Raw genomic sequence first — 27,736 nt, 5'->3', positions numbered from 1 at the left:
ATAATTTTTTCACCATCTTTTTGCAGTAGGATATTATTAAACCTGTATGATTTTAGAATCTGCATGAATTGCGCTTTATTATAGTATTTTTTGTATGATATTTTTGGTCACTATACAAAAGTTATTAGCTCCCAAAGCAAAAATCTCCAAGCAAAATTTTCACCTTTTTACGTTTTTCTTGTAAAATTACTATGAAACTGAAAAAAACAAATATCAGCAATGAATTCTACGTCTTCGGTTTATACGAAAATGATACCAAACTTGCCTTAGTAGCCACCAGGACCAGAATAGATTTTTTTACAAGCTTTTATTTAGTTTCACCTGACCGTTGTCTGTAATGAAATCTTGCAAGTTAAATTAATCCACTACCCGGTTTCCAATTGAGCTGAAATTTTGCATACATACGTAAGTCGGGTGACAATGCAATATTATGGTGTCATCGAGCTGATCTGATGATGGAGACCAGAGGTGACCATAGGAACTCTGTGATAAAACAACGAAACCTAATTGTGTTTGGGGTTTTTAGAATTGTCTCGATGAGTATTAATTGCCTGTGGAAAGAAAGTACAGTCAGCGATAAAAGCTTGTACCAAAAATGAAATTTTTCCCAATAACTTATTTAAAGATGAGGGGTGGCGGCCATCTTTGTACCCCGCCCTCCCCGACTAGACGCACGCTTCTTATTGCCTCCCAGGCTAGAAACGCTAAGAATTACTCAAAGATTATATGTGATGAAGCTCATAGCTTAATATTTTTTTTGGGTTAACTTCATAACTGCTTCCACTAGAATAAATAGTGACGGCCAAACTAGCTATATATTATACCTATTGGTCCAGTCACCTGCAAAAATATGTTAAACAACGAAGGCCGCAAAAATATGTGACACGCTATTATTTCTCTACAAATTGGACGTTTCGGTCTTATTTATTAAATACGGTCTTCGTTGTGTATCATATCATTGCAGGTAACTGTACACATCTTCATTTCTAGAAAAACCAAGGTGTGTTATGTATATTTATTTGGCCGTCACTATCTATTTGAAGCTGACTGTACATTGCCTACTTTTAGTATGTCTTTTAACCTTGCTTATATGCTCTATTAAATGTCGATTAGTGGTGGTCAGGGTTTGCCATACTGACTTTTTTTTTCCTAGCCTATTCCGGTGTCCCACTGCTGGGCAAAGGCCTCTCCCGTTAAGTGAAAAAATAATCAATTATTTACAAAACTTTATTTTTACAAAATATTTTGTACTTAAACTAAATTTTGTACAATTGCTTATTAAAATTAAATAATTAATACTTTTCGTTGCTACGATACATACACAGTGAGTATAACGAGACGAGACCGACACGACACGACAGGACACGACACGGCCACGGTAAGGCGTTGGAAGGGCCTGAACCTAAAGTTCGAAATCTTGACCAAAATAAAGTTTATTAAATACACTATTTCAATCGAGTGGAAGATCTCTGATGTCGGACTTTAGGTTAAGATATTAAACTTACATTGCAGGTACTTGTCATATTGTATGATAAAAAAACAACGACATATACACAATTCTCCGAAGAATTATACAAATGCCCTCATTTTACAAAATTAATAAAACGTTGAAAAACATTTTGGTCATTCTGCTATTTATTTTTGCTATTATTTTTTAAATACCTGTTTAATACTTCTATTACCTATCAATGGTAGAGTTAAGTAAATTATATTTTCATTAAACTAATTTTATGGTTTAAACTCAGGTGTTTTTAGTCGGAGAGCCTAGGTCTTCTTTCTTAAGCACTAACAGGCGCCAGGGTATCCGAACCACGGCCGTGGTGAACGCTGCTCGCACTGTTAGTGCTTAAGAAAGGAGACCTAGGCTCTCCAAAATATCTCGAGAGTGATTATAAACACGTGAGTTTAAACCGTAAAATTAGTTTAATGTGTAAGTATGTCTCACGACAGTTTAAATTCGGTTAGATAGGTATATATTCAAGTTGATAATTATTATTTAATGTCTAATATCATAAGACTTTTTTCTAAAGCAATCGGCAATCTTGACCTAGTTCGCAGGCAAAAACCATACTTGCAGAATACTTACGCTAAAAGGAGGAAGTGTTCAAAATGATCTGAGCACATTTTTTCCTAAGAAAATAAGAGCATTTTGAATACCTCACCCGTTTACACCTGCTGACTGGACTCGTACTAATATTTACAAGTTATTTCAATTTTGCCGCTACTTTAAGTATCAGGTAACACTTGACCGCCTAGCATCACACACAGCACTGATTGGCGCGCATTCACGCCGCCTAATAAGAGTAGCCGCCATTAGAGTCGTAGCTTTGTTGGATGGTATCAGGTACGCTGGCGGGGCCTGATGAGTAACCACCGGATCCACCACCGAATCCACCGGAGCCTCCTGAGCTGTAGCCTCCTGAGCCGTGGCCTCCAGAAGAACCACCGAATCCACCAGAACCTCCTGAGGAGTAACCGCTGCCGCTAGATGAGAAGCCGCTTGAGCCGCTGGAGGAGAAACCACCGCTGGAATGTCCACCAGAGAATCCGCCAGAGCTAGGAGCTCCATAGCTGCTAGATGGGGTCTGAGCTGGAGCACCGTAGCTGGACGAAGGTGCTGAAGGCGCGCCATAGCTTGAGGAAGGTCCGCTGCTTCCAAAACCGCTACCACTTCCGAAGCCGCTGCCGCCAAAACCGCTTCCACCACTGCTTCCATGTCCGCCGAAGCTTCCGCTGCTGCTACCGAAGCTGCTGCTTCCACCGAAGCTGCCGCTGCTGCCACCGGGAGCGCCGTACGTGGATGACGGGGCAGGAGCGCCGTAAGAGGTCGAAGGCGCGCCGTAAGAGCTAGACGGGACTGGGGCGGGCTGGGCCGGAACACCGTAAGTGCTTGAGGGAGGAGATGGGGCTCCATAGGAGCTTGAAGGGGCAGGAGCGCCATAGCTGCTGGAAGGTTTAGGTGCGGGAGCTCCATAGCTGCTGGAAGGTCTAGGAGCTGGAGCGCCGTAGGTCGTGGAAGGACCGGTGGGCACGCCATAGCTGGTCGCTGGAGGACGCGCGGGCGCACCGTAGCTTGAAGATGGGCGCGGGGCGGGAGCACCATAGCTGGAAGATGGTGCGGGTGCTCCATAGCTGCTAGAAGGTTTTGGGGCGGGAGCGCCGTAGCTGGAAGATGGGGCCGGTGCTCCGTAGCTGCTAGAGGGCTTTGGGGCGGGAGCGCCGTAGCTGGAAGACGGAGGCGGGGCGCCGTAACTGCTCGAGGGCCTGCTTGGCGCGGGGGCACCATAACTGGACGACGGTCTAGGTGCTGGGGCACCATAGCTGCTAGACGGCCTTGGGGCAGGGGCGCCATAGCTAGACGATGGTCTAGGTGCTGGGGCTCCATAGGTGCTTGAGGGTCTTGGTGCCGGGGCTCCGTAGCTGGACGACGGCGCAGGGGCGCCATAGCTGGACGAGGGTGCGGGGGCCCCATAACTGGACGAAGGCGCTGGGGCTCCGTAGCCACTCGAAGGTCGGCCGCCCGATGGTGGCAGGTAGGATGGGCTCAGCGGCGCTATATGGAGAGGGATAGGGGCTTTATTTCAAATATTGTAAATTGTTTATATTAACTTAGATTTAGTGGTAGAGCCTGCGTTTCGAGTCGGTAGTCCATGCACAATTGCACATTATTTCTCACGTATTTAAGTGAAATAGTACCTTCTAGTTATAACCTTTACGAGTTGAAGGAATAAATTGACTGAAGAACGGCCATAATAAAGTAATTATTTCACTGGAAACTTTACAGGTACATTTTACAAAGTACAATAGTAGTTTATGTGACTGCTACATAATGAAAGGCATTAAAATACGAGTGTGGGTTTATGAAACGAATGAAATGAGTTTCATAATAGTATCACACGAGTGTTTTAATGCCTCATTATGTACAGTTACATACACTGCTTTATCTACACACATATTATAAACTTTCTATGATATATTCACTAACCTCATATTACAACCGACATTGGGGCACTTTCCTCTCTGGCGGAACTTGCGGATATGAGATGGCGTCTCCGAAATATCTTTATCGCACATTTTACACGAAACTTTTGTTATAGTTACTTTAAAAACAACAAAATAAATTATTTTTTACTACAAACTAATTAAAAGATAAACTGTACGTCAAATGGCGGCAAATGAAAACTTTTTTCACGCATGTCACGCATCCGTAGTTTTTTTTTTTAATTCAGAGACAAACTAGAGTCGGGGTCGATTACCATATCGTCCGATACCAACTTACAAGTGAGATTTGTCAATATTGTATGCAATTGACATTTGATTTCGAATAAAACGTCATCTCGACTGATATTAGAATAGGGGTCAAATCAAATTGCTTTTTTTTTCAGAGATGTTCGAAATTTGAATATCATTACCAAATCGATTTTGATATAGTAATGAAGCTATTACCACATTTTCACAGATAAGAAATTTGCTGTAACAAAACAGTTTATCGTAATGTGGGCCATTATTTACGGATTTTGAAGGCATCATAGAGAGTTTATGATATGTGTGTAGATAAAGGTTTTTATAACCCAATTTAAGTAGGTAGTTACTTAATCGTTTGTGACGAGCATTCATTTTCTGTAATTTATTGATGTATATAAGTAATTGGTTAGTTCTCGTTTAGCTGATACATGAGTTCTAAAACCATCTTTAAGCATTTACAAAAAGGTACATTTTTGAACTGCCATTAGAAGAATACACATTTTATAAACTCATGTATGTTATTTTATGTCCCATCATCAAAATAAATAATGTTAGGGCTCGTTAAAGGGTTATATGATACTGTAATGTGGGTTATTATATTTTTAGAGCAGAGGGCCTACCGCAAACATCGATGTTTGCGGATTGCGGGCATCTTTCTCTTTTAGGATAATTAGAGTGACAGAGAAAGATGCCCGCACATTGCGAAGTTCGGTTTTCGCGGTAGGCCCTCAGGCAATGACAAAGATTGCGGCCTTCTTTATTCAACGTAAACGTTGAAAATTTTTCTTTTCTTTCGTATGAGAATTCACCATATTGGTTACGAAACTCAGGACATTTTAACAAATTGTGTCAAAATATTATCAATAATGTTAATATCCAGAAAGGAAAATGAGGACTACTTTTGTATGACAAGCCGATTTCGCGCGGATCCTCCACTTTCGTCTTAAATCGCGGAAATGCTATGCTTTTTAATGTAATTTGAGTTAAGCTTTAGTAGTAACTAGTTAAGAAAGTATTTCTATGTCGATGGTGTGGGGACTAAAATATAATAGTGACCAATGGCTAAGCTCGAACTAAAGCTGCAATACATAGGTATATTCAAATTATTATTGTAAAGTCGTAGAACTACGAGTAGGTATCCCACTCGGCATATCAAGATTGACAAATCTTAAAGCTAACACTCAAACATGAAATGCTCCTCATATTAACAGCGCTTGCACACAAACTAAGTTTGTTTTCTGGTTTAGCAAATAATTTGTTCATCTTTGAGGTAATATTGCAAACACAGAACAGAGGCGCTTTCTTAAGTATTTACACTTATCCTTGAGTACGCACTTGAGAGATTACAGAAATTGAGTAAGAGAAATTACGTAAATTCACTCGCCCAATGGTTGATTCTACCTATTCATATTTAATAGCGGAAAGTAAACTGCTAGAGTCTGTGCGGAAAGAAAAGAGTCGTAGAATGTATTGGGCCTTGGGCCCCATACATTCCGCGACTCTTCTCTTTCCGCACAGACTCTATCATAAAGTTTAATAATCAGTAGAAAGAATGTCTATGGTCAAATATGTTGTTAGAACTTGTCAATTTTTTTTTACAATGTGTCGTGAGTTGTATTTTGTGTTGAGAGAGCAAAAAGGCCCGATTCAGATTTTAGTTTATTATTCCGAAATGTCACTGTTGACAGGTGACAGATCATATCCATAATCGTTTCATAACAAGAAATGTCACTGTTGACAGCTGAGAGATCATATCCATAATCGTTTCATAACAAGAAATGTCACTGTTGACAGCCGACAGATCATATCCATAATCGTTTCATAACAAGAAATGTCACTGTTGACAGCTGACAGATCATATCCATAATCGTTTCATAACAAGAAATAAAATCGGAATCAGGCTCCAGGGGGGGGGGGGGCAGTCAAGGTGACAATCGTACATCGACAAACGCCAAACAAAAAGAAAAAAAAATATCTAGATGTTACGGAAAGTCTCGGTCTCTGTACATTATTCAAGTTTCGATTTCTAACAACGATTGTCATCTTGGCTAGGCCCCCAGGTTGGGGAGCAGACTACATTCTTAGCTATATGTGAACGTCGACTCTCGCGCAGGCCCTTAGTATTGCAAACCGACGTTACCTTCCCGCTTGTAGTGGATCCGGCGGGGCTTGGCTGCCACGGCCACCAGCAGCGCCGCGAACACCTGGAAACAAATGGTCGTTAGATATATAGAGAACCAAATAAAAAGTAACCCATAAATATTCGGCTACCACGTCGTGCGTTGAGACCAGAAACGGTTATTAACAGATTCGCTGCGTTACGGGAAGCATTTGGCCGTAGGTATTTGACTTTCCGCCGGTGCGGCAGCTATCTGCGCTTGTCTTACCCCCGGTGCGGCGGTGGTTTTTCTATGTTCCCGTGTGAGTAAGAGAAAAATGACTATACTCCCGATATTCTTATTTCAAGTATATTCAATTTCAAAAGAAAAAAATGTACGGGAAGTATTTTTACGTAACGCACTGAAAGGTATTTTTTTTCTCTGGCGCGGCACGGGTATTATTTTTCCGTACTCCATCACCCCGTACCGCACAGAAAGGCGGGTACGCAGCGCTCAGATGGGTCATAGTGCTGCGCATTGTTCACGTTTCCGAGTCGATACGACATTTTATTAATGCGACAATTCAAGAATATGACATCTATATTGAAAATTACCTACTCTAAAAGTCTGACCCCTCTTTATAATTATATGAGGATGAATAATATTTATTTTGATTACGTACAGACACGATGACGATAATAAATATTAAGACGATTAGGACATGGTACGGGAAAATGTAGGAAATCTGGCTTTCTCAATACGGGAAGTATATGACTCGTATAGCACTGGCAGTAAGTTTGGGTTTTGCGCTGCCGCGCCGAATGTGTTAAAGGAGGGTAGGCAAAGTTCTAATACTTTTACAGCTTTTACTATGGCAGATAGTCCCAAATCTTTGTGTGAAAAAAGTTATCACCGCAAAAAGTAGTGTGAGTTTAAACGTGACTGTATAGTTTTTTTTCGATACTAAGTTCCTGTGTCCCAGATCATTAAGGTTTTTTTATTGTGGATGATTTGGTGTCACGATATTTTAGTTTTTTATTCGTTTTTCTTATGTTTTTTTGTGTCATAATTTATTTTTTAAACAGAGATTTGACAAGTCTCGCCATACAATAAATGGAGTATATAAAAAAACCTTTCCAATGGTATGTCGCTTATTCTTATTGGTTCATAGGCCAGTGTCCATACAAATCTGCCCATCCTCCTTTCACAATTTGACTCTCAGTGCATCTCGCGAGCACCAATAAATGCCACCCTCGAAATACCTTATGACACAACCTGCAGCACAGTAGCGTGCAAATTAAAATATCTAAAATATAACAGGTTCTATATATTCTGAATACCGTTCGGTTCTAGCGGAGGCAGATCGTCTAGGTACTCGATGGACAGGAAATTGGAAGACAATGTACCTATTGTTTGGTGATTTTGCAATGTGGAATGCATTTTTGCGTCTTTTTTTGGAAGCTTTAGCATGTTTTTCAATAATAGCTATAAATTTAAGATAACTATCAAGTGTCTTCCGCGAAAGTGACCCCCAACAGTGCGCATGCGGTTTACAAAACAGTCAGTAGATAATAAAGTAAACAAAGTGAAATTGGCGCGTGCGTCGCGTGCTAACGCCAGTGCCAAAACACTATTTTGGTTTTTACGTCGATCTTGCATATGGAAAGTTTGTATTAACATATTTTTTAAATCGCAGGCTTTGAGAATTTAAAACGATTATATAAAACTGCCTGATGGTTAGCCAAAGAGTTGGAACTAAACTAGGATTTTTTGTCAAAGAATTAATTTTCAAACCCAAACAAGATTAGATTGCATTGGTTTACCCCAGAGTTCCTATGGACACCTCCTGTGTTCATCCAGGTCAGCTCGATGGTACCATAATTAATAAGTATTGATTTTTCACCGAACTTACGCGAGTATTAGGTAGGTATGTGAAGTTTCAGCTAAAGCGAATAATGGGATGTGGGTAGGTATATTTAAGCTCTCAAAATTTGTTGTTGAAGCATGTACAAGAACCTCCATGGTCTACATACATGATAAAGATATTTCAATGAAAGTATCCATTGCCATCGTAAAGTACGCACGACCTAGCTTTTATCGCCCATCTGCCATTACTCCTGCGCGGCGGCAATATTCATGCTCTTGCGCAAGCCACGCAGCATGCAGCACGTACGCTGGTGTAATTGGCTTCCACTACGCTGGTAGGTTACTGGGAGGTAGTAGTAGTTAGTAGACGAGTATGTCAGGAAGTAGCAAGTATTATGGTTTATATTGATAACAAACGCCAATGTGACTAATGGAAATAACGGGAAAACTTACTGGCATACTAACAAAAGAAACAAATAATAGTAACAAACAGCTAAGAAAAGACCATAGGTATACCTATATACCATCGTGTATCGCTCTATGATAATCTTTAATATTTTTGTTTTAATAAATAAATTTCTATATCAGAATATCTGTGGGCTTTGCGGCTAAAATTCAAACCTTTCAACATTCAACTCGATATAAAACTTCAAGGCGCTGTAATTTCAACTAACTTTGTAACTTTTACTGTTGTTTTATTATAATAAGCACTTAGCTAACCTAAATAAACACCTGAATTCAACTTGACCACAACAGGGCTAATGGCATTTAGGTGTCATTATTAAAACCTAGATTCTAAGGTCACTGAGTCATCTTGATAGTCTTGGTGACTTGTTAAACAAACCTAACAGAAGACTTTCGTCATTGCGTGGGTACGGGTAATGAGTACGACCTTGGGTGACCTTGGGCTGATTTTGGAGGCATCGTGGAACAGATTTGTGAGGACAAAGGGATTCATGGCAGATTTTATCGCAAACGGCCTTAGTAGTAATAAGTGCACTTAACTTACCAAAAACGTTTAACGTTTTAGTTTGGGTGAACGTGACGCTGCTTGCTTACCAACTTAATTTAAGACAGAAATGCCGACATTTATTTACATTCAAATAAACCACTCTAGTTTTTTACCTACTATTAGTTTCTACTTAGAGGTAAAGTTTTGCAACTTTCGCAAACTGTCTAGGTCTTAACAGCGGTAAATACTTTAACACCTCACGCACCTAATCGTCCCTTTTGTTTCAATGTTTGTCTAGTCTTGTACTCTGCTCTTGCCCAAGCACTTAATGATTCCACAAAAACGCACAGATAAAGAGGCGAGTTGCGTAGCGAGCGAAACAATGACGACCATTAAAACATGCAAATTTATTTAAATGCGGATTCCCAGAGCTCTTTCCATATCGGGACAAAAGTAAGGTTTCGTAAAAGGAATTTACCAACAGACTTAGAGGTAATAGTGGGCCATTTTATCTAAAGCTGTACATACATGACACTTTTGGGAATTTGTATGTTCTAATTCTACACAGAATCACGAGCTCTTTCGATCGTGATAGGAGAGCAGGGTCCCCAAATATCCATACATTTTTCCTTCTTTCCATTCTGTTATCACAATAAAAAATATATTAGAAAAGGGTACAGAAAGGAATAAAAAATTGGGACTCTTTTCGCTCGAAGGATCGAAAGAGCTCGTGTTTTTAAATTGAAATACTTAACATAATAATTCTCAAATCTGAACAAAAATGAAGTACAACCTTAAATAATTTTAATTTTTAACAAGCAGAAACGTCTGCGAACGATGCTATTAAGCTTAGAATAAATTTAAAAGTGGAAAAATTACTGTCCTGGGTTAGACTTGAACTCCAGATCCAGAGGCCGTGAGTTCAAGTCTCAACCAGGACAGTAATTTTTGCACTTTTAAAATTATTCTAAGCTTAACTTTAAATAAAATGGCCGAATGACAGGTTGTATAAATATTTGGGCCAATGCCAAAAGGATCGGAGCTTGGGTTTTACAATGTTTGTTCTAATGATGCTAGCAGTGAATGCCAATAGCCAGTAATTGGAGAAACAGTGTCAACATAATTGTAGAATGTTGAAAAGGGAGATGAGTCAAGTCTGGGCCATTGCGTTGTTTGAAAATGTTGCGGATACGTGACCAACATTGTGACAATAGGAACAACAACTTTAGATAAAGATGACCTTATGGATTGAAATACGGAAAACGGTTCTAGTTGGTTAAGAGCCAACAGGAGGGGTCATTCCTCCATACAAACGTACTCCTCGTTTTCCTCCGTGGTTTTTGAAGCTACAGCAATGATTTTTTCAACACAGATTAATATTATCACAGATTTTTGATATTTTTGTTTTTTAAGGCGCTAGAGCCCTTCTAAAATGGCCAAAATGGCCTAATTGACTATGGCGCAATGAGAGCCGTGGTATTAAAAACTGATATCAATTAGCCAAAAAATCAAAACGGTCCGACACAGATAATTTCATAATCATTTACTTAGATTTCCAAATTTGGTTACGATTGGTTAAGTTTTGGAGGAGGAAACAGAGGAGTACGAAACCTCAATTTCTGAGTTTTTTACGCAGGACTTTTCGCCTTGTCCTTATCGCACTAGTTTTAGGAGCCGCTTCCGTTAGCGAGACGGGTATATTTGCCTAAAATGTTTAAACCTCAGCTCCTGTTTCGTCTTAAATATTTGACGCAATCGCAAAATACATACTTACTTGTATTTAAACTTGGCTCAAATAAGAGAGAGTAAGCATCTAAAGAGTCTTTTTACATTGTAAAAATTATATTCTCACTTCTCACCGAAAGAAGATTGATATGATATGATCGTTTAAAAAAAAGGTTTATCTATTGTGTCGTTTTGACTCATGGAAAATATAAATGAATATTTCACGGCTGATTCGTTCAGTTGCTCATAATGCTCAGAAACTAACAATGTTAACTTCTAATTATCGTGAGACAGTAATTTATTACTTTGTTACGTTTTATAATACTACTGCATTATCTTCAATAACTTGTAAGTAGTAATTGAAACCTTAAAGCTTACTTGTAGAGTCTAAAATGTTTATTAGTTAAATGTTTGTGAAATGTTATGTTTAAAGGATTACCCTCACACTTTCTCTGGTTATGTTTGTGCGATAATTTATATCGAGTTGCGTGGATTTGTTGGCATTGTTCGGTTTGTTACGCGTATCTTCGTATTATTGTTTCAATCAATGATGCAGGTAATCAGATATATATATAATGAGCTGCTATTATCAGTGAAAACTATGTGTTTATCTATAGCGGTTAAATTTCCCATGCAATTTGCTGAATGGACATGCAGTCATCATTAAGAATTCAACAACGTAATAATTACCACATAAGTGTTTATGATAGCAATATTTGATACGACTGTTACCATAATTACATATTTCGCAGTTTAAGTTGGTTATTTAGTACGTGCTTCATTAATAAATTTGTTGACAGGCATTAAACATAGGTTGCTAGCGCCTATAAATGGGATAATAATGATAATATCTTATTTTATCCTTTTTGAAGTCCGTTTTTTTTCAGATATACCTATTGCCGAAAAATATGTAAACATTAGACTTTTGGAGTGCTATTATCCCAGAACGACACGATACGAGTAAGTCGCCCGCTAAGTTTTACATGACATATCGGCCATATACTCGTATTGTCACTTCCCAGAGTGACAAGCAAGCTTGTTCACAAGCGTGGTCGAACTCGAAACCTTCTAAGCGTATTTAAATCTGCTATACTTAATGTCTAATTATGCTAAACAAGTAATGTGTGTGTTACGGATGCCTAATAGAATAAACATTAGTGTATATAATAGTTGTCTGGTTATAAAACGCGGTTGGTTTTAAGCCGCGCCGCGTATGATGCAACTCTTCCTTCTTGATGCTGCGGTCGGCTTGTGTCTTGAAGGTGATAAACTTTACGTTTGATCGACGTTTGTGACGTTTATGAATGAGTAGATATAGAGAGTCAAGACTCTCTATATCTACTTATAATAAGTTATGTGATAGAAGATGGTGACGGACCAGTTTTAACACGTTCACTAGGCAAGGAATTTCAGTGACTCTACCTGGGTGTCTTTTAGATCCGACACATATGTAACTATATTCTATAGCGTTAACGGGCCGAAAAGATCCGTTGGCTATGCTCTTGTTTAATTGTCATTATCTACGTATTCATGCATATTATTATTTTATTTTATTTTATCTTCATGGCGCCCATTATCTATGCATGTAATAAAACAGTTAAATTGACAGATTGCGCAAGAGATGACTATCTATATAAAAGCTAGATGCGCGTCTCACGGGAACCGTTGTCATGGGAACCGTCTGCGTCTGCGCAACCATCCGGTATTGTTCATTCAGGCTTGACCATTGCGATCATCTGATTATCATGCGAAAAGTATCCTTATGCCAATGAAGTTAGAGGTTTATTAGGGCGAAATTTTTGGCGGTGGTTACGCGATTGATTTAATGTTGTAGTTCCCAGGTTACGCAGAAATAAAAAGGATTTGTTAAGATAAAGATATGTTGGAGCATTCAAAGTTAATTTAATATGTATGATTTCAAATACGTGAGAATAAAGGTACCTACTTACAATGCTATCATAATGAAAATACTTTAAAGTTTTACTGCGCATTTACAATGCCATTTTAATTTTAGTAACGTGTAATTATACAAACTTCGTAAGCTTATTCAAACTCAACTTATAATTATGATTACTGTTTGGAAACACGACTTAATTGAACAATTTATACTCTTGTGAAAGAAGATAAGATTATAGTGCCGTTATCGACATCTAGGTACCTACTATCTAATTTGGCAATTTTTATGTCGAAAACTACATACAAGGTTTTAACCTAAAACATTAGCATCAGACATATCATAGGTCATTTTTTGTACCAAATCTCGTTTAATAAGAAAATAAGATATTGTGGTAGACAACTGAGCTGTCACTCTTACAAGTCGAGTAGGCCACGAAAATATTTAATTCTTAAAATATCCTGAGTAACGATAATGAGTATTTTCGCAATTATAAGTATTGCAATTCATAATGATGTACTCTCGGAAGTCAACAGAAAACGGATTCAGAGCGACGCCATGACACTTTCCATTACGAAATGCCGTATTTTCCCGCCATTTTCACTTCATCGCATTTAAGCGTAAGCCTTACTTTTAGCCATATCTACTCTTCTATTATATTATTGTGTGAAGGGTTTGCTTCTCGCAATTGAATTTGTCGCGTCTTTGTACTATAATAGGCCAAAAGATTTTATTCGCGACAAAGAGACCAACATCTGATATTATCTCTTAATGAATCTCAGCATTTGTGTAAGTATCTTCGTTACTTTGGCTTTGTATTTTGATTTCATAAAACAATGTGGCGTGTTGAATGGAAAACAAAATTTTTGAAATCAGAGAGCACGTTAACAAACTTTTTGTTTTTTTTTTCTCTAAAGGTTGATAATTAATTCGAAATATTAGTTCGAAATGCTTAAATTTTATATACTTATAATCTCTGCAATACAGAACAACGAGAAATGTACAAACTTACTTAAATACTTGTACAGTCAATTTATTATATTTCCTTTCCATTTACCTACTCTTCAATAAAGTTAAAACTTAATTTATCTTCAAATTGTATTTAATTTACTTGAGGCACACACAATTGCCAATTTTGATGATAGTTTCGTGTCAAAATATTACGTTGTGTAACTAACTATAGGTACATAATTTAAAAACCTTGAAGCAAGTTTGAGGTCAATGTCATTGTCGAGAAAGTCCTTGGTGATAATGATAACTACGTGCGTCTGGGCCTCATTCAGGCCTTGGACAAAACTTAAAGAATTGCGTTGCTTTTCTTTATTTTTTATCAGATGGTACAGTCACCTGCAATAATATGTTACACAACGAAGGCCGCAAAAATATCTGACACGATCTTATTTGTAGAGCCATAAGAGCGTGTCACATATTTTTTCGGCCTTCGAAGAGTAACATTTTATTGCAGGTGACTGTACCTACTGATGGACGGATGGCACTTAAAAAAATGTGAAGAAATACGTTAAAATAAACTTATGGACAAAATTTTCTTAGAGAACAAACATGAGATTTGAGAGACTCTCACAAGATAACGATTTATATCAAATATAATGGTATATATTAGTAAATAACGGTCTACTGTTTAACACAAAAGGCAAAGAATTTTAAACGACGACGATATCAGAGTACGATCGAATTGGCCATAAAATTTTCACCTTAAAAGTTTTACCAAGCGGGTGATTCTAAATATTTACTGATCAACATCTTCTTTCTCGCGTTATCCCGGCATTTTGCCACGGCTCACCGGAGCCTGGGGTCCGCTTGACAACTAATCCAAAAAATTGACGTAGGCACTAGTTTTAACAAAAGCGACTGCCATCTGACCTTCCAACCCCGAGGGGAAACTAGGCTTTATTTGTATTAGTCCGGTTTCCTCACGATGTTTTCCTTCACCGAAAAGCAACTGGTAAATATCAAATGATATTTCGTACATAATATGTTCCGAAAATCTCATTGGTACGAGCCGGGGTTTGAACCCGCGACCTCCGGATTGAAAGTCGCACGCTCTTACCGCTAGGCCACCAGCGTTTTTGTATCACGTTTCGAATCAACATCCTCGTCTAATAAATTCTAGAACAACTAAGCCCATTGAAGAAGTTGTATTAACATTTGAATAATAAGTGACATAACACCGCGTGACCGCCATTTCCCACGGCGAAAGTAAAAGCATGTTCCACTTTCAACGCGACGAAGGCGTGCCGAGCGCTATGTCCATTACTAATTCTTTAAGCAAACGCTCAAGTGTTTGATCAAGTAAAGCAGCAAAGCACGTGATACATTGCGATAGGATTGCGGTTACGTAAAAGTTGTAATCAGAGTGCAAATGAAGTGACGTGAACTATGACCCAGAGGTGGCCTGGATACCGACGGTGTTCTGTAGCTTTTACTACTTATAGAATAAAAGACTAGGTACGTAATTGATACTATAGGTCAAGTTCTGAATAATTCTATTATAATGCCGATAGTTATTGATTAGGGAGTTAGATTGCTAAATGGTCAATTCGATAGTATTGAAGAGGTTTGAAGAAGTGTGGGGACTTGCACAATTATGTATATACTGTACTGTTATAGGTATGTAGGTATATCATCTAACAACGTTTGTGTAAATGTAAATGTCAGCTTCGATGACAGAGTCTTTATACATTTGCCTGTCAATTAATAATGCCAGAGTTTTTACCCGCTATAATAATTGTAATCATCTTCATAGCAGCCTGATTACCCATATACAAAAGAACTCGGGAACAACGCATTAAGGCGGTAAATGATTACTCGTATTATGTACAAGAAAGTAGAAATGTTGATTAATAGAGAAGACAAAGAATCCCACGGGTTTTCTGTACTTTCCCGGAGTTTTAGGTAGAAAACCGGAAATTGGAAGGCACTGTGAGTGAAGTGAAGGAAATAATCTGTTTGGAAGTGCTTATAGAAACGTAATTGATGTATTGAACGACGATCTTGTTAGCAGGAAATTAGAAAAGTATTGATAAAAGTACACTCAAATCCAGAATTATAGATAGCAAACTTAGATGATGTGCGTGCGCGTGTATTTTACAGCAGCACAATTATTGAATTGAGAAAATGGGAGAAACATTATCAAATAATCTTACACTGAAAATGTTTTAGAACATTTATTACTGAAGCGGAGATTTTATGTTTTACGTTTTGCCATTTTAACCTTAATAATGCGTTTAAGTATACTTGAACTTCGTTTAAGAAACTCGAAATATGATTAACGACGTTAGTGTCAAGTGTCAACTCTGTTAGCTTGCTAAACTGTAAGTGTTCAGTAATAACCATTAGCAGACATTACGGTGTTTGGAACCGACGTAACCGTGGAATGGTCTTCCTCGGTCGAAAAACGTACTAAAAACCTTAAGAGCTTGTTCATTTTTAAACATTTTTGTTTTAAGAGTCGCAGAGTAAGTCTGTTTAGCGCTCTACTTAAGATTTGGGTAAATTGCCTACACATTTACATGTCGCGGCTGAATTTGTTAAACTTTCTAATGTTTTAAGAGCCAACAGGAGTGGTAATTCCTCCATACAAACGTAGTCCTCGTTTTCCTCCGTGGTTTTTGAAGCTAGAGCAATGATTTTTTCAACACAGATTAATATTGTCAATATCTGTGTCGGACCGTTTTGCTTTTTTTGATATTTTTGTTTTTTAAGGCGCTAGAGCCCTTCAAAAACGGCCAAAATGGCCTAATAGACTATGCCGCAATGAGAGGCGTGGTATTCAAAACTGATATCAATTAGCCAAAAAAGCAAAACGGTCCGACACAGATAATTTCATAATCATTTAGATTTCCAAATTTGGTTACGATTGGTTAAGTTTTGGGGGAGGAAAAAGAGGACTACGAAACCTCGATTTTTGTCATTTTTACGCAGGATTTTTCGCCTCAGCTGCAGTTGTCCCTATCGCACTAATTTTAGGGGCGGAGTCAAGTTTCTAAATACGTACACAGCCAGAAAAGTGATGGGCAATAGTCGACATTTAATGTCGATAATCTAGTGATGTAAGAAGTTATCGATAAACCGTCTTGTGTGAAAATATCTAGATCCTAAGATACAAGGGGTTTTGGGTTGAGAGTAGGGAACACATTTTTGTAGTTATGATATACAATCTATTATGAACTTTTTGATTCTAATATTTCAAATTAGAAATCAAAATCAAAAATATTTTATTGCATGGTTAAAATGGGTTAACAAAATTTTTAGGTACCTACAGGCACGCTTCGTAATTGTCGAGCAATTTAGGGTCCTAGCTGAATTGGTTGTTCCATACTTACTCGTGCTCTATGGAATGTCCAATTTAGCTAGAACCCTAAATGGCTCAATAATCACGGAGCGTGACAGTACTAATGATTCATGTTCTGTATATCCTGCCCTACAATGGCGTTAATATTTGGTTGTCATGTCTATACTTCGTTTTTAAGCATTATTGAAAAAAAAAATAGTAAATACTAATATTAACCACTAAGTACATAACTATTACAAAAAAAGCTAAATAATTATACGATTGCATGCTTAAAAAAGACACGTCACCTTCACTCTAATGCTAAACAAACGAAGAATAAGAACTAACAGCGATAAGACCGCCTGTTGCTACCTTTATCTACATTGTAAATCGGTTTTAGGGTTCCGTACCCAAAGGGTAAAACACGGGACCCTATTACTAAGATTCCGCTGTCCGTCCGTCCGTCTGTCACCAGGCTGTATCTCACGAACCGTGATAGCTAGACAGTTGAAATTTTCACAGATGATTTATTTCTGTTGCCGCTATAACAACAAATACTAAAAACAGGATAAAATAAAAATTTTAGTGGGGCCTCCCATACAACAAACGTGATTTTTGACCGAAGTTAAGCAACGTCGGGCGGGGTCAGTACTTGGATGGGTGACCGTTTTTATAAATAATGGTACCCCTTCGTGTGCGAGTCCGACTTGCACTTCGCCGGTTTTTTTTAAATTTGTTTTTATGTTTGTGGTGTAATAAAGAATATTTTAGAGTCAGACCAAGAAAAGTCTACAGCAATTTTGATAGCACACGCAGTGCAAGTGTTATTTATATGTCATAATTTCATAGAAGCGACGTTTGAAATAATACTTGCACTGCGTGTTCTATCAAAATCGCTATAGATTTTTCTTGGCCTAACTCTACTTTAAATTACAAAGTAAGGCCTAAATTATAAAATAAGGCCCATCAATGTTTTTTTTTTGTGTTTATTAAACTTGATATTTTGTCTATAGTATTAGCGGACATGGCCTCAAAATTTAAACCCGCTTAAGAATCGGGCCTTATTTCGTGCATTATATACAATACTACCCATTTTTGTGTAGTCATTATTTATACTATAGAAGCATTGTTTGAGAACCCAATTATTTAAACAGTATTTTTTTAAAGGGCAACGGTGGCAATATTTTAAGGTCTGGATAATAAGATACAGATCTTAATAAAGATATCAATGTAAGTGAATGTTACTATGACTACCAAACAAACAAATGTGATAGAATTTGCCAGCTGGCATTGTAACATTCAGCGAACATGTGTCATTCGAGTTATGTTAGAACGAGTATTGTGAGTGGTTTGTTTATTTACGTTTGCTAGGTTTGGAATTTATGTTTATGCTTAAAGGTAAATTAATCAAGGAGGAAGAATGTGAACTAAGGAAAAGAGGAAAACGGGTTTTTTTTCTATGTTTGCGACCAAACTAAGGCAATTAAGTAGATATAAAAAAAATATAACGTAGTGTAGTGGTAGATGGACAGGATATGCAGTATGTCGACGAGTACATTTACTTGGGCCAGTTACTATCCTTCGACAACAGGCAGTTCAAAGAAATCGATCGCCGTATCGCAAACGTCTGGAAGAGCTTCTGGTCCTTGAAGACGCTAATGAAGGGCAACCTTCCACTCTCTTTAAAGCGCAAACTTGTCGACATGTGTATCCTGCCTATCCTCACCTACGGCGCCCAAACATGGTCTCAAACTGAAGCTAAAAAGTCTAGACTCAAGGTTTGCCAAAGAGCAATGGAACGCAGCATTCTGGGTGTTCGTAGAACCGACCGTGTTAGAAACACTGAACTGCGTTCCAAAACCGGCATTGTGGATGTGGGCAGGAAGGCCGCCAAGCTAAAGTGGGACTGGGCAGGGCACATCTGCCGAATGCACCCGGAGCGCTGGACCAAATTAGCTACAGACTGGGTCCCACAGGACGGATCTCGGGGCAGAGGAAGACCAAAACGGAGATGGCGGTACGACCTTGACACATTTTGTAAAAAGTGGCGGGAGTGTGCATCGGATAGGACCAAATGGCGGGAAAGAGGGGAGGCCTTTGCCCAACAGTGGGACACTCCTATAGGCTAATAAAAAAAATATCATTATTCAGGATAAAAAAAACAACTTTAAAACTTTTTTTCTTCTGCCAAACTGCAGGACAGTTTGTTGGCAGAGAGACATGTGCGGCACATGTCTACTCGTACTAGCAGATGATGTGCTATATATCATTAATAAAATACTGAACACAAAGTGATAAACGATATAAACCAAAAAAGTGAATTAATCACTAGAGTATTCAGACAGATTCTCACGGCGTGTCACCCAATTGTGAAATGTAACATATAAACTGAAACATATGACTAATTATGCTAAAGGGTGACCAATAAGCCCTCCAGCGCCCGAGACCGGATTGGAACCGGCTGATTCAGCTTTCGCGGCTAAGGCCACAAGTGCCACAACCTCTATAAGTAATAATTATAGGCCACCCGGTCACTGGGAATATATGCTTTCTACTTCTACATATAGTGACAGAACGGACATCTTTTAAATATACCTTCTGTTACTTAGATGTATTTAATTAATCTACCCAATCATCTTGCTTTTATACCAATTTTGTAGTAAAATGACAGATCGGTTTGACATCTAAAAAAAAAACAAGGCTTAGGGTAACATTCCATTTCTGACCGCAGCTGCACTACTAGTACTAACGCGTCGGTGTTATTGTCAATTTCCATAGTAAAATGAATGGTAGTGCTGCTGTCGTTGGAAATGGACTGTCACCTTTAGGCATTAGCTCTAAATCATATTAGCAACGGTCATTTAGTAGTTACATAGTTTATATATGTAGCAGTCAAAAGTGTGAACTGGTCAAAAGAACTTTTAACCGACAAAAACAGGCAAAACTGCTTTTGACTGAGCATGTTGGTCAAAAGTAGTTTTACCTGAAAATCATACCTATTTCTGGCAGCAGTTTCGTTTTTAGGGCGTAGCAAAAAAAAAATAACCCTAACCTACCTATCTCTGGGAACAGTTTCGTTTTGAGGGGGGTAGCAAAAAAAAAAATAACCCTAACGAGTACGAGTACTTTTGACTGATAGCAAAGACATATCTAACTTCGTATAAGACGAATAAAGTCTAAGGAAAAAACGTGCCTCGGAATTGAAGCAAAAGTCATTCTCGAATAGATGGCGCACACACCTTTAGCCTATCCTCGGCTAGATGGCGTGACGACACCGTTTCATATTTAACAATTTTAACACATAGATATTAGTTGAATGAACATGGATCAAAATGATATAAAAATAATAAAATCATTTATCCATATATATACATTTTTTGATAACTTTATACGTTTTCATTTTGAGTTTTAGTCGTGTGTCGATAGATGGCAGTAAATTTACTGTGACTACAAAATTTACAATGACAGGACCCCTCTATACTATCTATTCTTTTTGCTGATAGTAACAGTCACAATTACTATTAACCAATGATTTTCAGGTAAAACTACTTTTGACCAACATGCTCAGTCAAAAGCAGTTTTGCCTGTTTTTGTCGGTTAAAAGTTCTTTTGACCAGTTCACACTTTTGACTGCGACATATATTATACACTATCAAAACCTCTAATATTTTGTTACGTTATAACGGTTTCTAACCGGCGTGTTCAGCTAATGCTTATAAAACAATTCCTAATAATTCAATAAAATTATCCATTTATAAATAATTATATATTTAAAATATTTTTTAGGATTAAATTTTGAGGCTTATATAAAAAAAAAATGTTGTTTTTTAAGTTCTTAAGGTATTCTAAGCATTCTTTTCGGTTTTGTCCAATAAGCATGTATGTTACGTGAGTTTACGAACAACACGCACGCTATTTGTTTTATTGTCCGCGCATCACTAGGCGCCGGCGCAGCCAATGGCGAAGAAAGCTTGCGCGTGCGCTTCGAGACCGGTCGGTTAGTTCCGCACGCGCGCGGTGACGTAAGCGGAAGGACCTTGACCTTTCGCAGGTTTTGGAAAAGTGGGACATGGGGGTGGGTGGATGCAGCGCTGTCCTGGCGGCTATGATACATTTATTATTTGACAAGAGACATCTGTTAAATAATAAGTATGCAAATGAATGTAAGTACGTATTATGTCTTATCAATTTCCCCAACATGCATTTGCATGCATCATCATGCAAAAATTAATATTGTGAGGTCAGCTAGTATTCAAAGGAGCTAAATTTGACTGTAGATGAAATATGAACTAATTTACCAACTTTTATAAAGAAGCTCATTCTTAAATAAAACCTAGACTTTCTGCAATAAATCTCAGGTTGGTCCAATCAAATATCTTAATGTCTTTCTCTATATTCTATTGAATGCGAACTTATAAGTTTAATGTAATCTTGAGGACAGTAACATCAACCCTAAATGCGAAAGTAAGTCTGTCTGTCTGTCAGTTACCTCTTCATCGCTTAAACTGCTGCACCAATTTAGATGAAATTTCACTGAATATATTTCTCTCTCTGCACCAATTCTAGGTTACTCTGTTTGGCGGCCTATGGTTGACTGGTAGAGAATGCCATTTGGCATTACGTCCGCCATTTGTATATTGTTGTATATATTTTGTGCAATAAAGTTTAAATAAATAAATAAATTTGGTATGGGGATAGTTTCAGGCCCGAGAAAGGACATAAGATAGTTTTTATCATTCATCATCATCATTCCACGCAGACGACGTCGCGGGCAGAAGTACTTTAAATGAACTTAACCTATTGTTATTACATTTATCCCTAGTTACAAAGTGTAAGAGTAACATCTTCAAACATCATTGTGACGCAACCCGTTGACGTAACGCTTGTGACGCTTTTGTGACGCTCTTAGCAGCTTACGGAACTTTGCCGTAAGCTCTTTGTTGTGGACTTTCGCCGGGTAACGTGTTCTAGTACTTATGTTTGCCGACTTATGAAATAGTTAATAGTTTCCTTTATGTTAAAAGTAAATAATTCGAGACTCTATAGAAAAGAAAAGGAAAACCCTTCACCATCTTAATTACCTATACAACTTTCAGAACAAATCAAATTATAACTGCTCGGCCTTAGAGTTGGTCAAAGACGCATAGTCTCTCTAAGATTGCGTATATTCGAGAAATGGCGACGTGTACCGCCATCACGGGGTTGCCTAGAGGTCCAGCGTTAGCCGCGTAAAGGATGACTTACGCTAAACCAGGCCGTTTGAAAGTAACCTTATAGGTCCGGAACCATTCGTGGGGCTCTCACAGGGAACCATCACAACGGCTATTAAAGACCATACCAAGACCAAACACCAGGAAGAATGGGATAACCTGACGGGTCTAAAGCATGCAAAGCTCTTTATGCAAGGAATAGACTCCGGCTGGAGCAAAAAGCTTTGGAGACTTAGCAAAAGACAACTCCAAATCGTAACGGGGGTGTTTACTGGCCATTACGGGGTCAAAGGATTTCTGGCCAAGATGGGACACTCTGACAACACCGATTGTCGTATGTGTGGCGAAGAGGAAGAGACAGTAAGACACTTAATGTGTGAATGTCACGCCCTCGCCAGACAAAGAATGAAGGACTTTGGAGCAGGATACCTGGAACCAAAGGACTTTAAAACGCTACCCATGAGCTCCATCATCCGACACATGGATATGGTGGGAAAAGCTCTTGAGTAGTTGACGGATCTCTTCTAGGGGGTAACTGCACAAAAGATCCCTATGGGTCGAAGTGTATCCGCAAGGGCCCCCGAAAACAATAAGATAAGATAAGATAAGATAACCAGGCCGTGCCCGGGCCGAGGCGTCCGACATGTCATTTTCTATGACGGCTGATCAGTGATCACGTGGTGCTTTCCATAGAAAACGTAGCGCCGGAAGCTCCGGCCCGGTCTAGCGTGAGTCATCCTTAAGGGGCCCACTGAGTAACAGTCCGCCGGACGGTATCGGCCTGACAGTTGTTCTGAACTGTCAAAATTTGTTCTAACTGACAGGTCGATACCGTCCGCAGGACTATTAATCAGTGGGCCCCTTAAAGCTGAAGAAGGTGAAGAGGTGATGAATTAGTGTGCGGAAAGAGAAGAGTCGTGGAATGTATTGGGCCCCATACAATCCACGACTCTTCTCTTTCCGCACAAACTCTAGGTATATGATTAAGTGGTACATATGGTCTTACTATGACATTAAATCCGCTGTCTAGAGGTACAGACAATTTACGAAAAACCTATACCTGTAGGTATATGGTATATGTCTATTACTTACTTAATAAAATACTTGGATTTTAAATTAATAGTGCTGCACCATTTCTGAACCGTTGCAAACTAAGTTAAAAGCACACGTAAAACTTAAAAGATTCGTTGAGAAAAGACGGAAACTTTAAACTGGGTTTACAAACTTCCAACTAGTTTCTTCTTCGTTTGAGACAAGCACATTATGCCACAGGGAAAACTTCTTAACTAAAGTTTAATTTTAGAATAAGTTCTAAAATGAACGCTGTAAAATGACGCAGAGTTTGGTCTGACTGAATCAAAGAAATTTGTAGATTTCACGTTTGGCCGACAATGAGAAAGCCCATATCTACTTATGTATACTATAAAAAATAACATTAAAAAAATACTATAGCACTTACATCATTTTGATAAGAAGATAAGTTTTTTTTGTGAGAAACGGACAGACAGACGGACGGATGACACACGGACATGATGAAACTATAATACTAATACTACGGAACCCTAAAAAGGCATACGTAAAGCATAAACTCAGTTATACGTATAAGGTAATAATGTCAAACAATGCCTAAAAGCACATCTCGCTCACGCAATTAATGTAGAAAATACATGAATGCTGTTACGATTTGCATATCCATCGAGAATCTCGCGTCTTAATGTTATTATACATTTTAGACCTAATGTCTACGACATAAGTATGATACATACTTTTGTATACGCGCATTGAGTGAACGTAACATCATGTGATGGGAAGCTGTGACTATACACATATGGAAAATTTTAATGGAAATAGCATGTCAGTTTCACACGTCGTTGACAACAATGTCATTAGGTATACAGTAATTTTGATTGAGTAAAACTAATCTCAAAATATCAGATGATACAACCATGGTAACACACAGTCTAATGTAATATCCATTATCACTTTATGTCGCGGTGTCACTAGATTTTATCACATCTTTGACGAGTAGAACACCACAATATTACGAAACAAATGACAATACAGTAATAGTTTAGGGTAAAGCTACAGTGCTTACGGCTTACGGAGCGTTGAGCGGAGTGGATTATCTTTAAGTTTTCAAAAGGCATAATTTTAGTGCACTGACATGTGGGCATAGACGTCTGTCTATGTCTAGTAAAGCAGAAAAAAACATAATTTTCCGCCAGTTTTCAGCATAATTATCTTGAATAAGGCGTGGGTAAACCTTATACTGTGTACATAATATATCTCATACTATAAATACTTTATATTTTTCTATCTTCTTTGAGAAGAGGGAGAGAAAATGACATAGACCGAATTCACGCTCACAAGACACTCGCAAAACGCTCTTGCTGAAATGCCTTTTTCAGTATTTGCAGATTGCAAAAAAAATGGGGTCATATACGCTATAATGCTGCCTCCATTTTGCATGTGAAAAGTGACAAGCTGTGTCGAATTCTGACAATGAGAGAATTGGGAGCGGCTGAATCATCTTATAACTAGATGAATGCGAATACTATATGTAGACGTCTACGCGCCATTGTTACGTGAGCGAGGAACCGCTAAACGGTTCAAACAAGATGTTGCATCAAATGCCTAGGTATCATGGCAAGGTAGAAGACTTTATGGGATTCTGTCGGTTTCTCGGTACTTACGTATGAAATATTAACTTAATATATAACGTTTTGAACGCTATACCTATCGTGCGCGGCGCGACGTCGTGAACCTTGTCGAAATGCACTGACATTAGGCTAATATTGGGCTGTAGCCGCGCGCGTCAGTTGACATCTTGGGCGGTCAAGGGGTTAATTACCAATCCTTTTCGATGAAGAGACACATTTAGTTTCCAAAACGTCCCGTTTGGCGCGCTGTTCAAAATCCATACATAATGTAATGAGACTTACCGCAAACGCGTACGTCACGTCACGCTCTATCGAATGAAACTTACACTACCTAAACTGAACTAATTTCCCATAAGGATGTTGTCACTTTCGTAAAAACTGCGTTAATTCTTGGGATTACATTGCCGATCAGACCCCAAGCAACCTTAACGAGCCGTGGCAAAACCCTAACTAGCCTAGCGGGGTTCGGAATCAGGCTAGGAAGATAATGATGAGTATCTTGTTTGATCAACGTGAAATGTTTTGGTTCACCTGTTTAGTAATTCAGAAATTACACAGTTAGTATTCGCGTTAGAGTGGTGAAAAGAGTTTGTTTAACCCTCGTGCTTTGAAACCCTCGCAACGCTAAAGATTCCATTTTCGAATCACTCGCTAAATTCAAGATTCAAGAGGAATTATATCAGAAGGATCATCATAGTTTGGTATACTGCTTACATGTACTTATAACATATTATGTTGCTTATACGTCTATGTTTGTATTTGTACTTACGATTGTCTTTATATGCACCATCTTGAAGAGCGGACGGCGTCTGTGAAAGATAAACAAAGTTTAGGATTAAACGCTTTTTTTTAATTTATCGAATGCTTTTATTTTGTGATTAATTTATCGTATATGCTAATATTTAAAGAAAATTCATATCAACAATCAATGCTTTTAATTAAGTCAAAGCATTCTATTTTATTATCTCATCAGAGTTGGATCGAGCAAACTAAAAATTTATGGGCATGATATTAAAACTTTTAAGTTTATATTCTTGGTTCGACGTTAATTAATTTATTTTATGTTGATAAAACTGTTCGATATAAATTGTTCATTCTTTGTTGCCGCAATTAATTTTCCAATTGACTTATGTAATTGTTTAAATTGTTACTAAGTTCAAATTATGTTACAATCATGGGAATGCTATTTACTTGAATTATTTTAAATGACATTAAATATTTTACGATGTTCATTATTGATGATGACTTAAAATTGTTCCGTGAAAGCATAAAACTTAGAAACCTGGAATTAAATTAAAGTGAAATCCTTTTTGCTTGGGGATAACCTGGACTTTTGTTGGGACATTTTACATCACACTTTTATTTTTGCCTTGTCCGTGCGAGCAATGTTTACCTACCGAAATAAACATTCGAATAAGATGGATTATTTTTCCTTTAATTTTAGGAATAAGTTTTTCATTATAATTGATCACTGTTCACATACAATTGTCATGGCACTTGAGACTAGAGACAAAACCTTTCTGAATTGGAGAGCTACAATGACATCAGCATTATTACAACAATAATTTCCTCGCCGCAAATTATTTGCGAGGAATCCGAGGTTTCTCCGCACGACTTGCTTATTAACAAACAAACATAGTGATTTAACTATAATAATTTTACTTCATTAAGGAAAAATTTACATTGTATCAAGAGTAAGGTAATTTTGTTATATGATTTGTTTTTCCGGGTTTTTCTTTACTGAATTTAAGTCTACTATATTAACACGCATGTACCTATAGCCACTTAGTCAGCACAGGGGAATCCTATTTAGATTACCTATTAGCTAAACACTTTTGAAAACATTCGATGAATCCTATGGATTTAGTTCTTAAGCAATTTTGTATAAATTGTCAACTCCTTGATCTTAATATTTTTTTATCTCATTTGTTTGCGTTTGCAAACGCATGAGCCCCTATTGTCTTCTAGATCGCAGTTGAATGTTTTATGGGAAAATATTATCTACATATATCACTTTCACTATAGTTGGCTGTCATTGTGCACATTGATGAGTTTCCAATGTGTTGAAGTATGATTTTTATTTTATAAACCTTTAACATAAGAAACATTGTTTTATTGTGTAATGGAGGCCCACATACTAACAGGCCTATTCGGATTTCGAGATAATCACAAGATCTTGAGACGATTTAGAGATCAACTAGATCTACATTAGATATCGACTAGATGTGACATGGATATCTAAGTCATAACTTGTCGAAATCGTTCAAGAGGACCTCCAGAATCGCGGAAACGTCAAATTTGACATATCTATCTTACAAATATCTCTAAATTATCCGTATCGTAACTTGTTGAAGTCTAGTAGAAATCTAATTCATTTTCCGAATCGAGCCGCTAGTTTTATTTTGTGACTTGATCAGTATTTTTATAGATTTAGTTTTTTTATAAATATACTTAGCCAGCTTTTTTATTTAAAATTTTGATCACTCAATTACTCGGTCACGGTTATCACAATATCGCATCATTTTATCCGTAGTTATTTTAAATTAAGTTTGGTTTTCTGATTTTCTGGATAACTTAAGGTTTTAATTTTATAAGTATATCCCTTGTTAAAACTGATGAGTATTTCACACAAATCTTAAATGTAAACTTCGATCCACTTGTCCGATCCACCGCACTACTCACCGGCGTCACGGAGCGAAACCCGCTCAAACTTGGCTGTCAATTCTGCGCGCACGCACGCACTGCGCGGGCCTCCGGCGCATCTCTCTATATACGTCGCCCCCTCTTGTGTTCA

General features: G+C 37.9%; 2 protein-coding genes across 2 annotated transcripts in view; one reads left to right on the top strand and one right to left on the bottom strand.

Annotated features, from left to right (window-relative positions):
* The window catches only part of LOC134806161 (high-affinity choline transporter 1), a 357,022-nt gene that overhangs the window by 53,356 nt on the left and 275,930 nt on the right, over positions 1 to 27,736 (top strand). The gene's annotated exons all lie outside the window — the stretch shown is intronic.
* LOC134806138 (pro-resilin) lies at positions 1,214 to 27,707 on the bottom strand. The gene is made up of 4 exons (XM_063779421.1): positions 27,625 to 27,707; positions 25,712 to 25,751; positions 6,386 to 6,449; positions 1,214 to 3,553 (listed from the first exon to the last, which is right to left on the bottom strand). The coding sequence occupies exons 2-4, from the start codon at positions 25,730 to 25,732 to the stop codon at positions 2,295 to 2,297; spliced, it is 1,344 nt and encodes a 447-aa protein (XP_063635491.1). The 5' UTR covers positions 25,733 to 25,751; positions 27,625 to 27,707; the 3' UTR covers positions 1,214 to 2,294.

The sequence above is a fragment of the Cydia splendana genome, chromosome 2, assembly GCF_910591565.1.
Source record: "Cydia splendana chromosome 2, ilCydSple1.2, whole genome shotgun sequence".
Taxonomy (NCBI): domain Eukaryota; kingdom Metazoa; phylum Arthropoda; class Insecta; order Lepidoptera; family Tortricidae; genus Cydia; species Cydia splendana.
The sequence above is the reverse complement of the archived record's forward strand: the minus strand, read 5'-3'. Positions and strand labels throughout refer to the sequence as shown.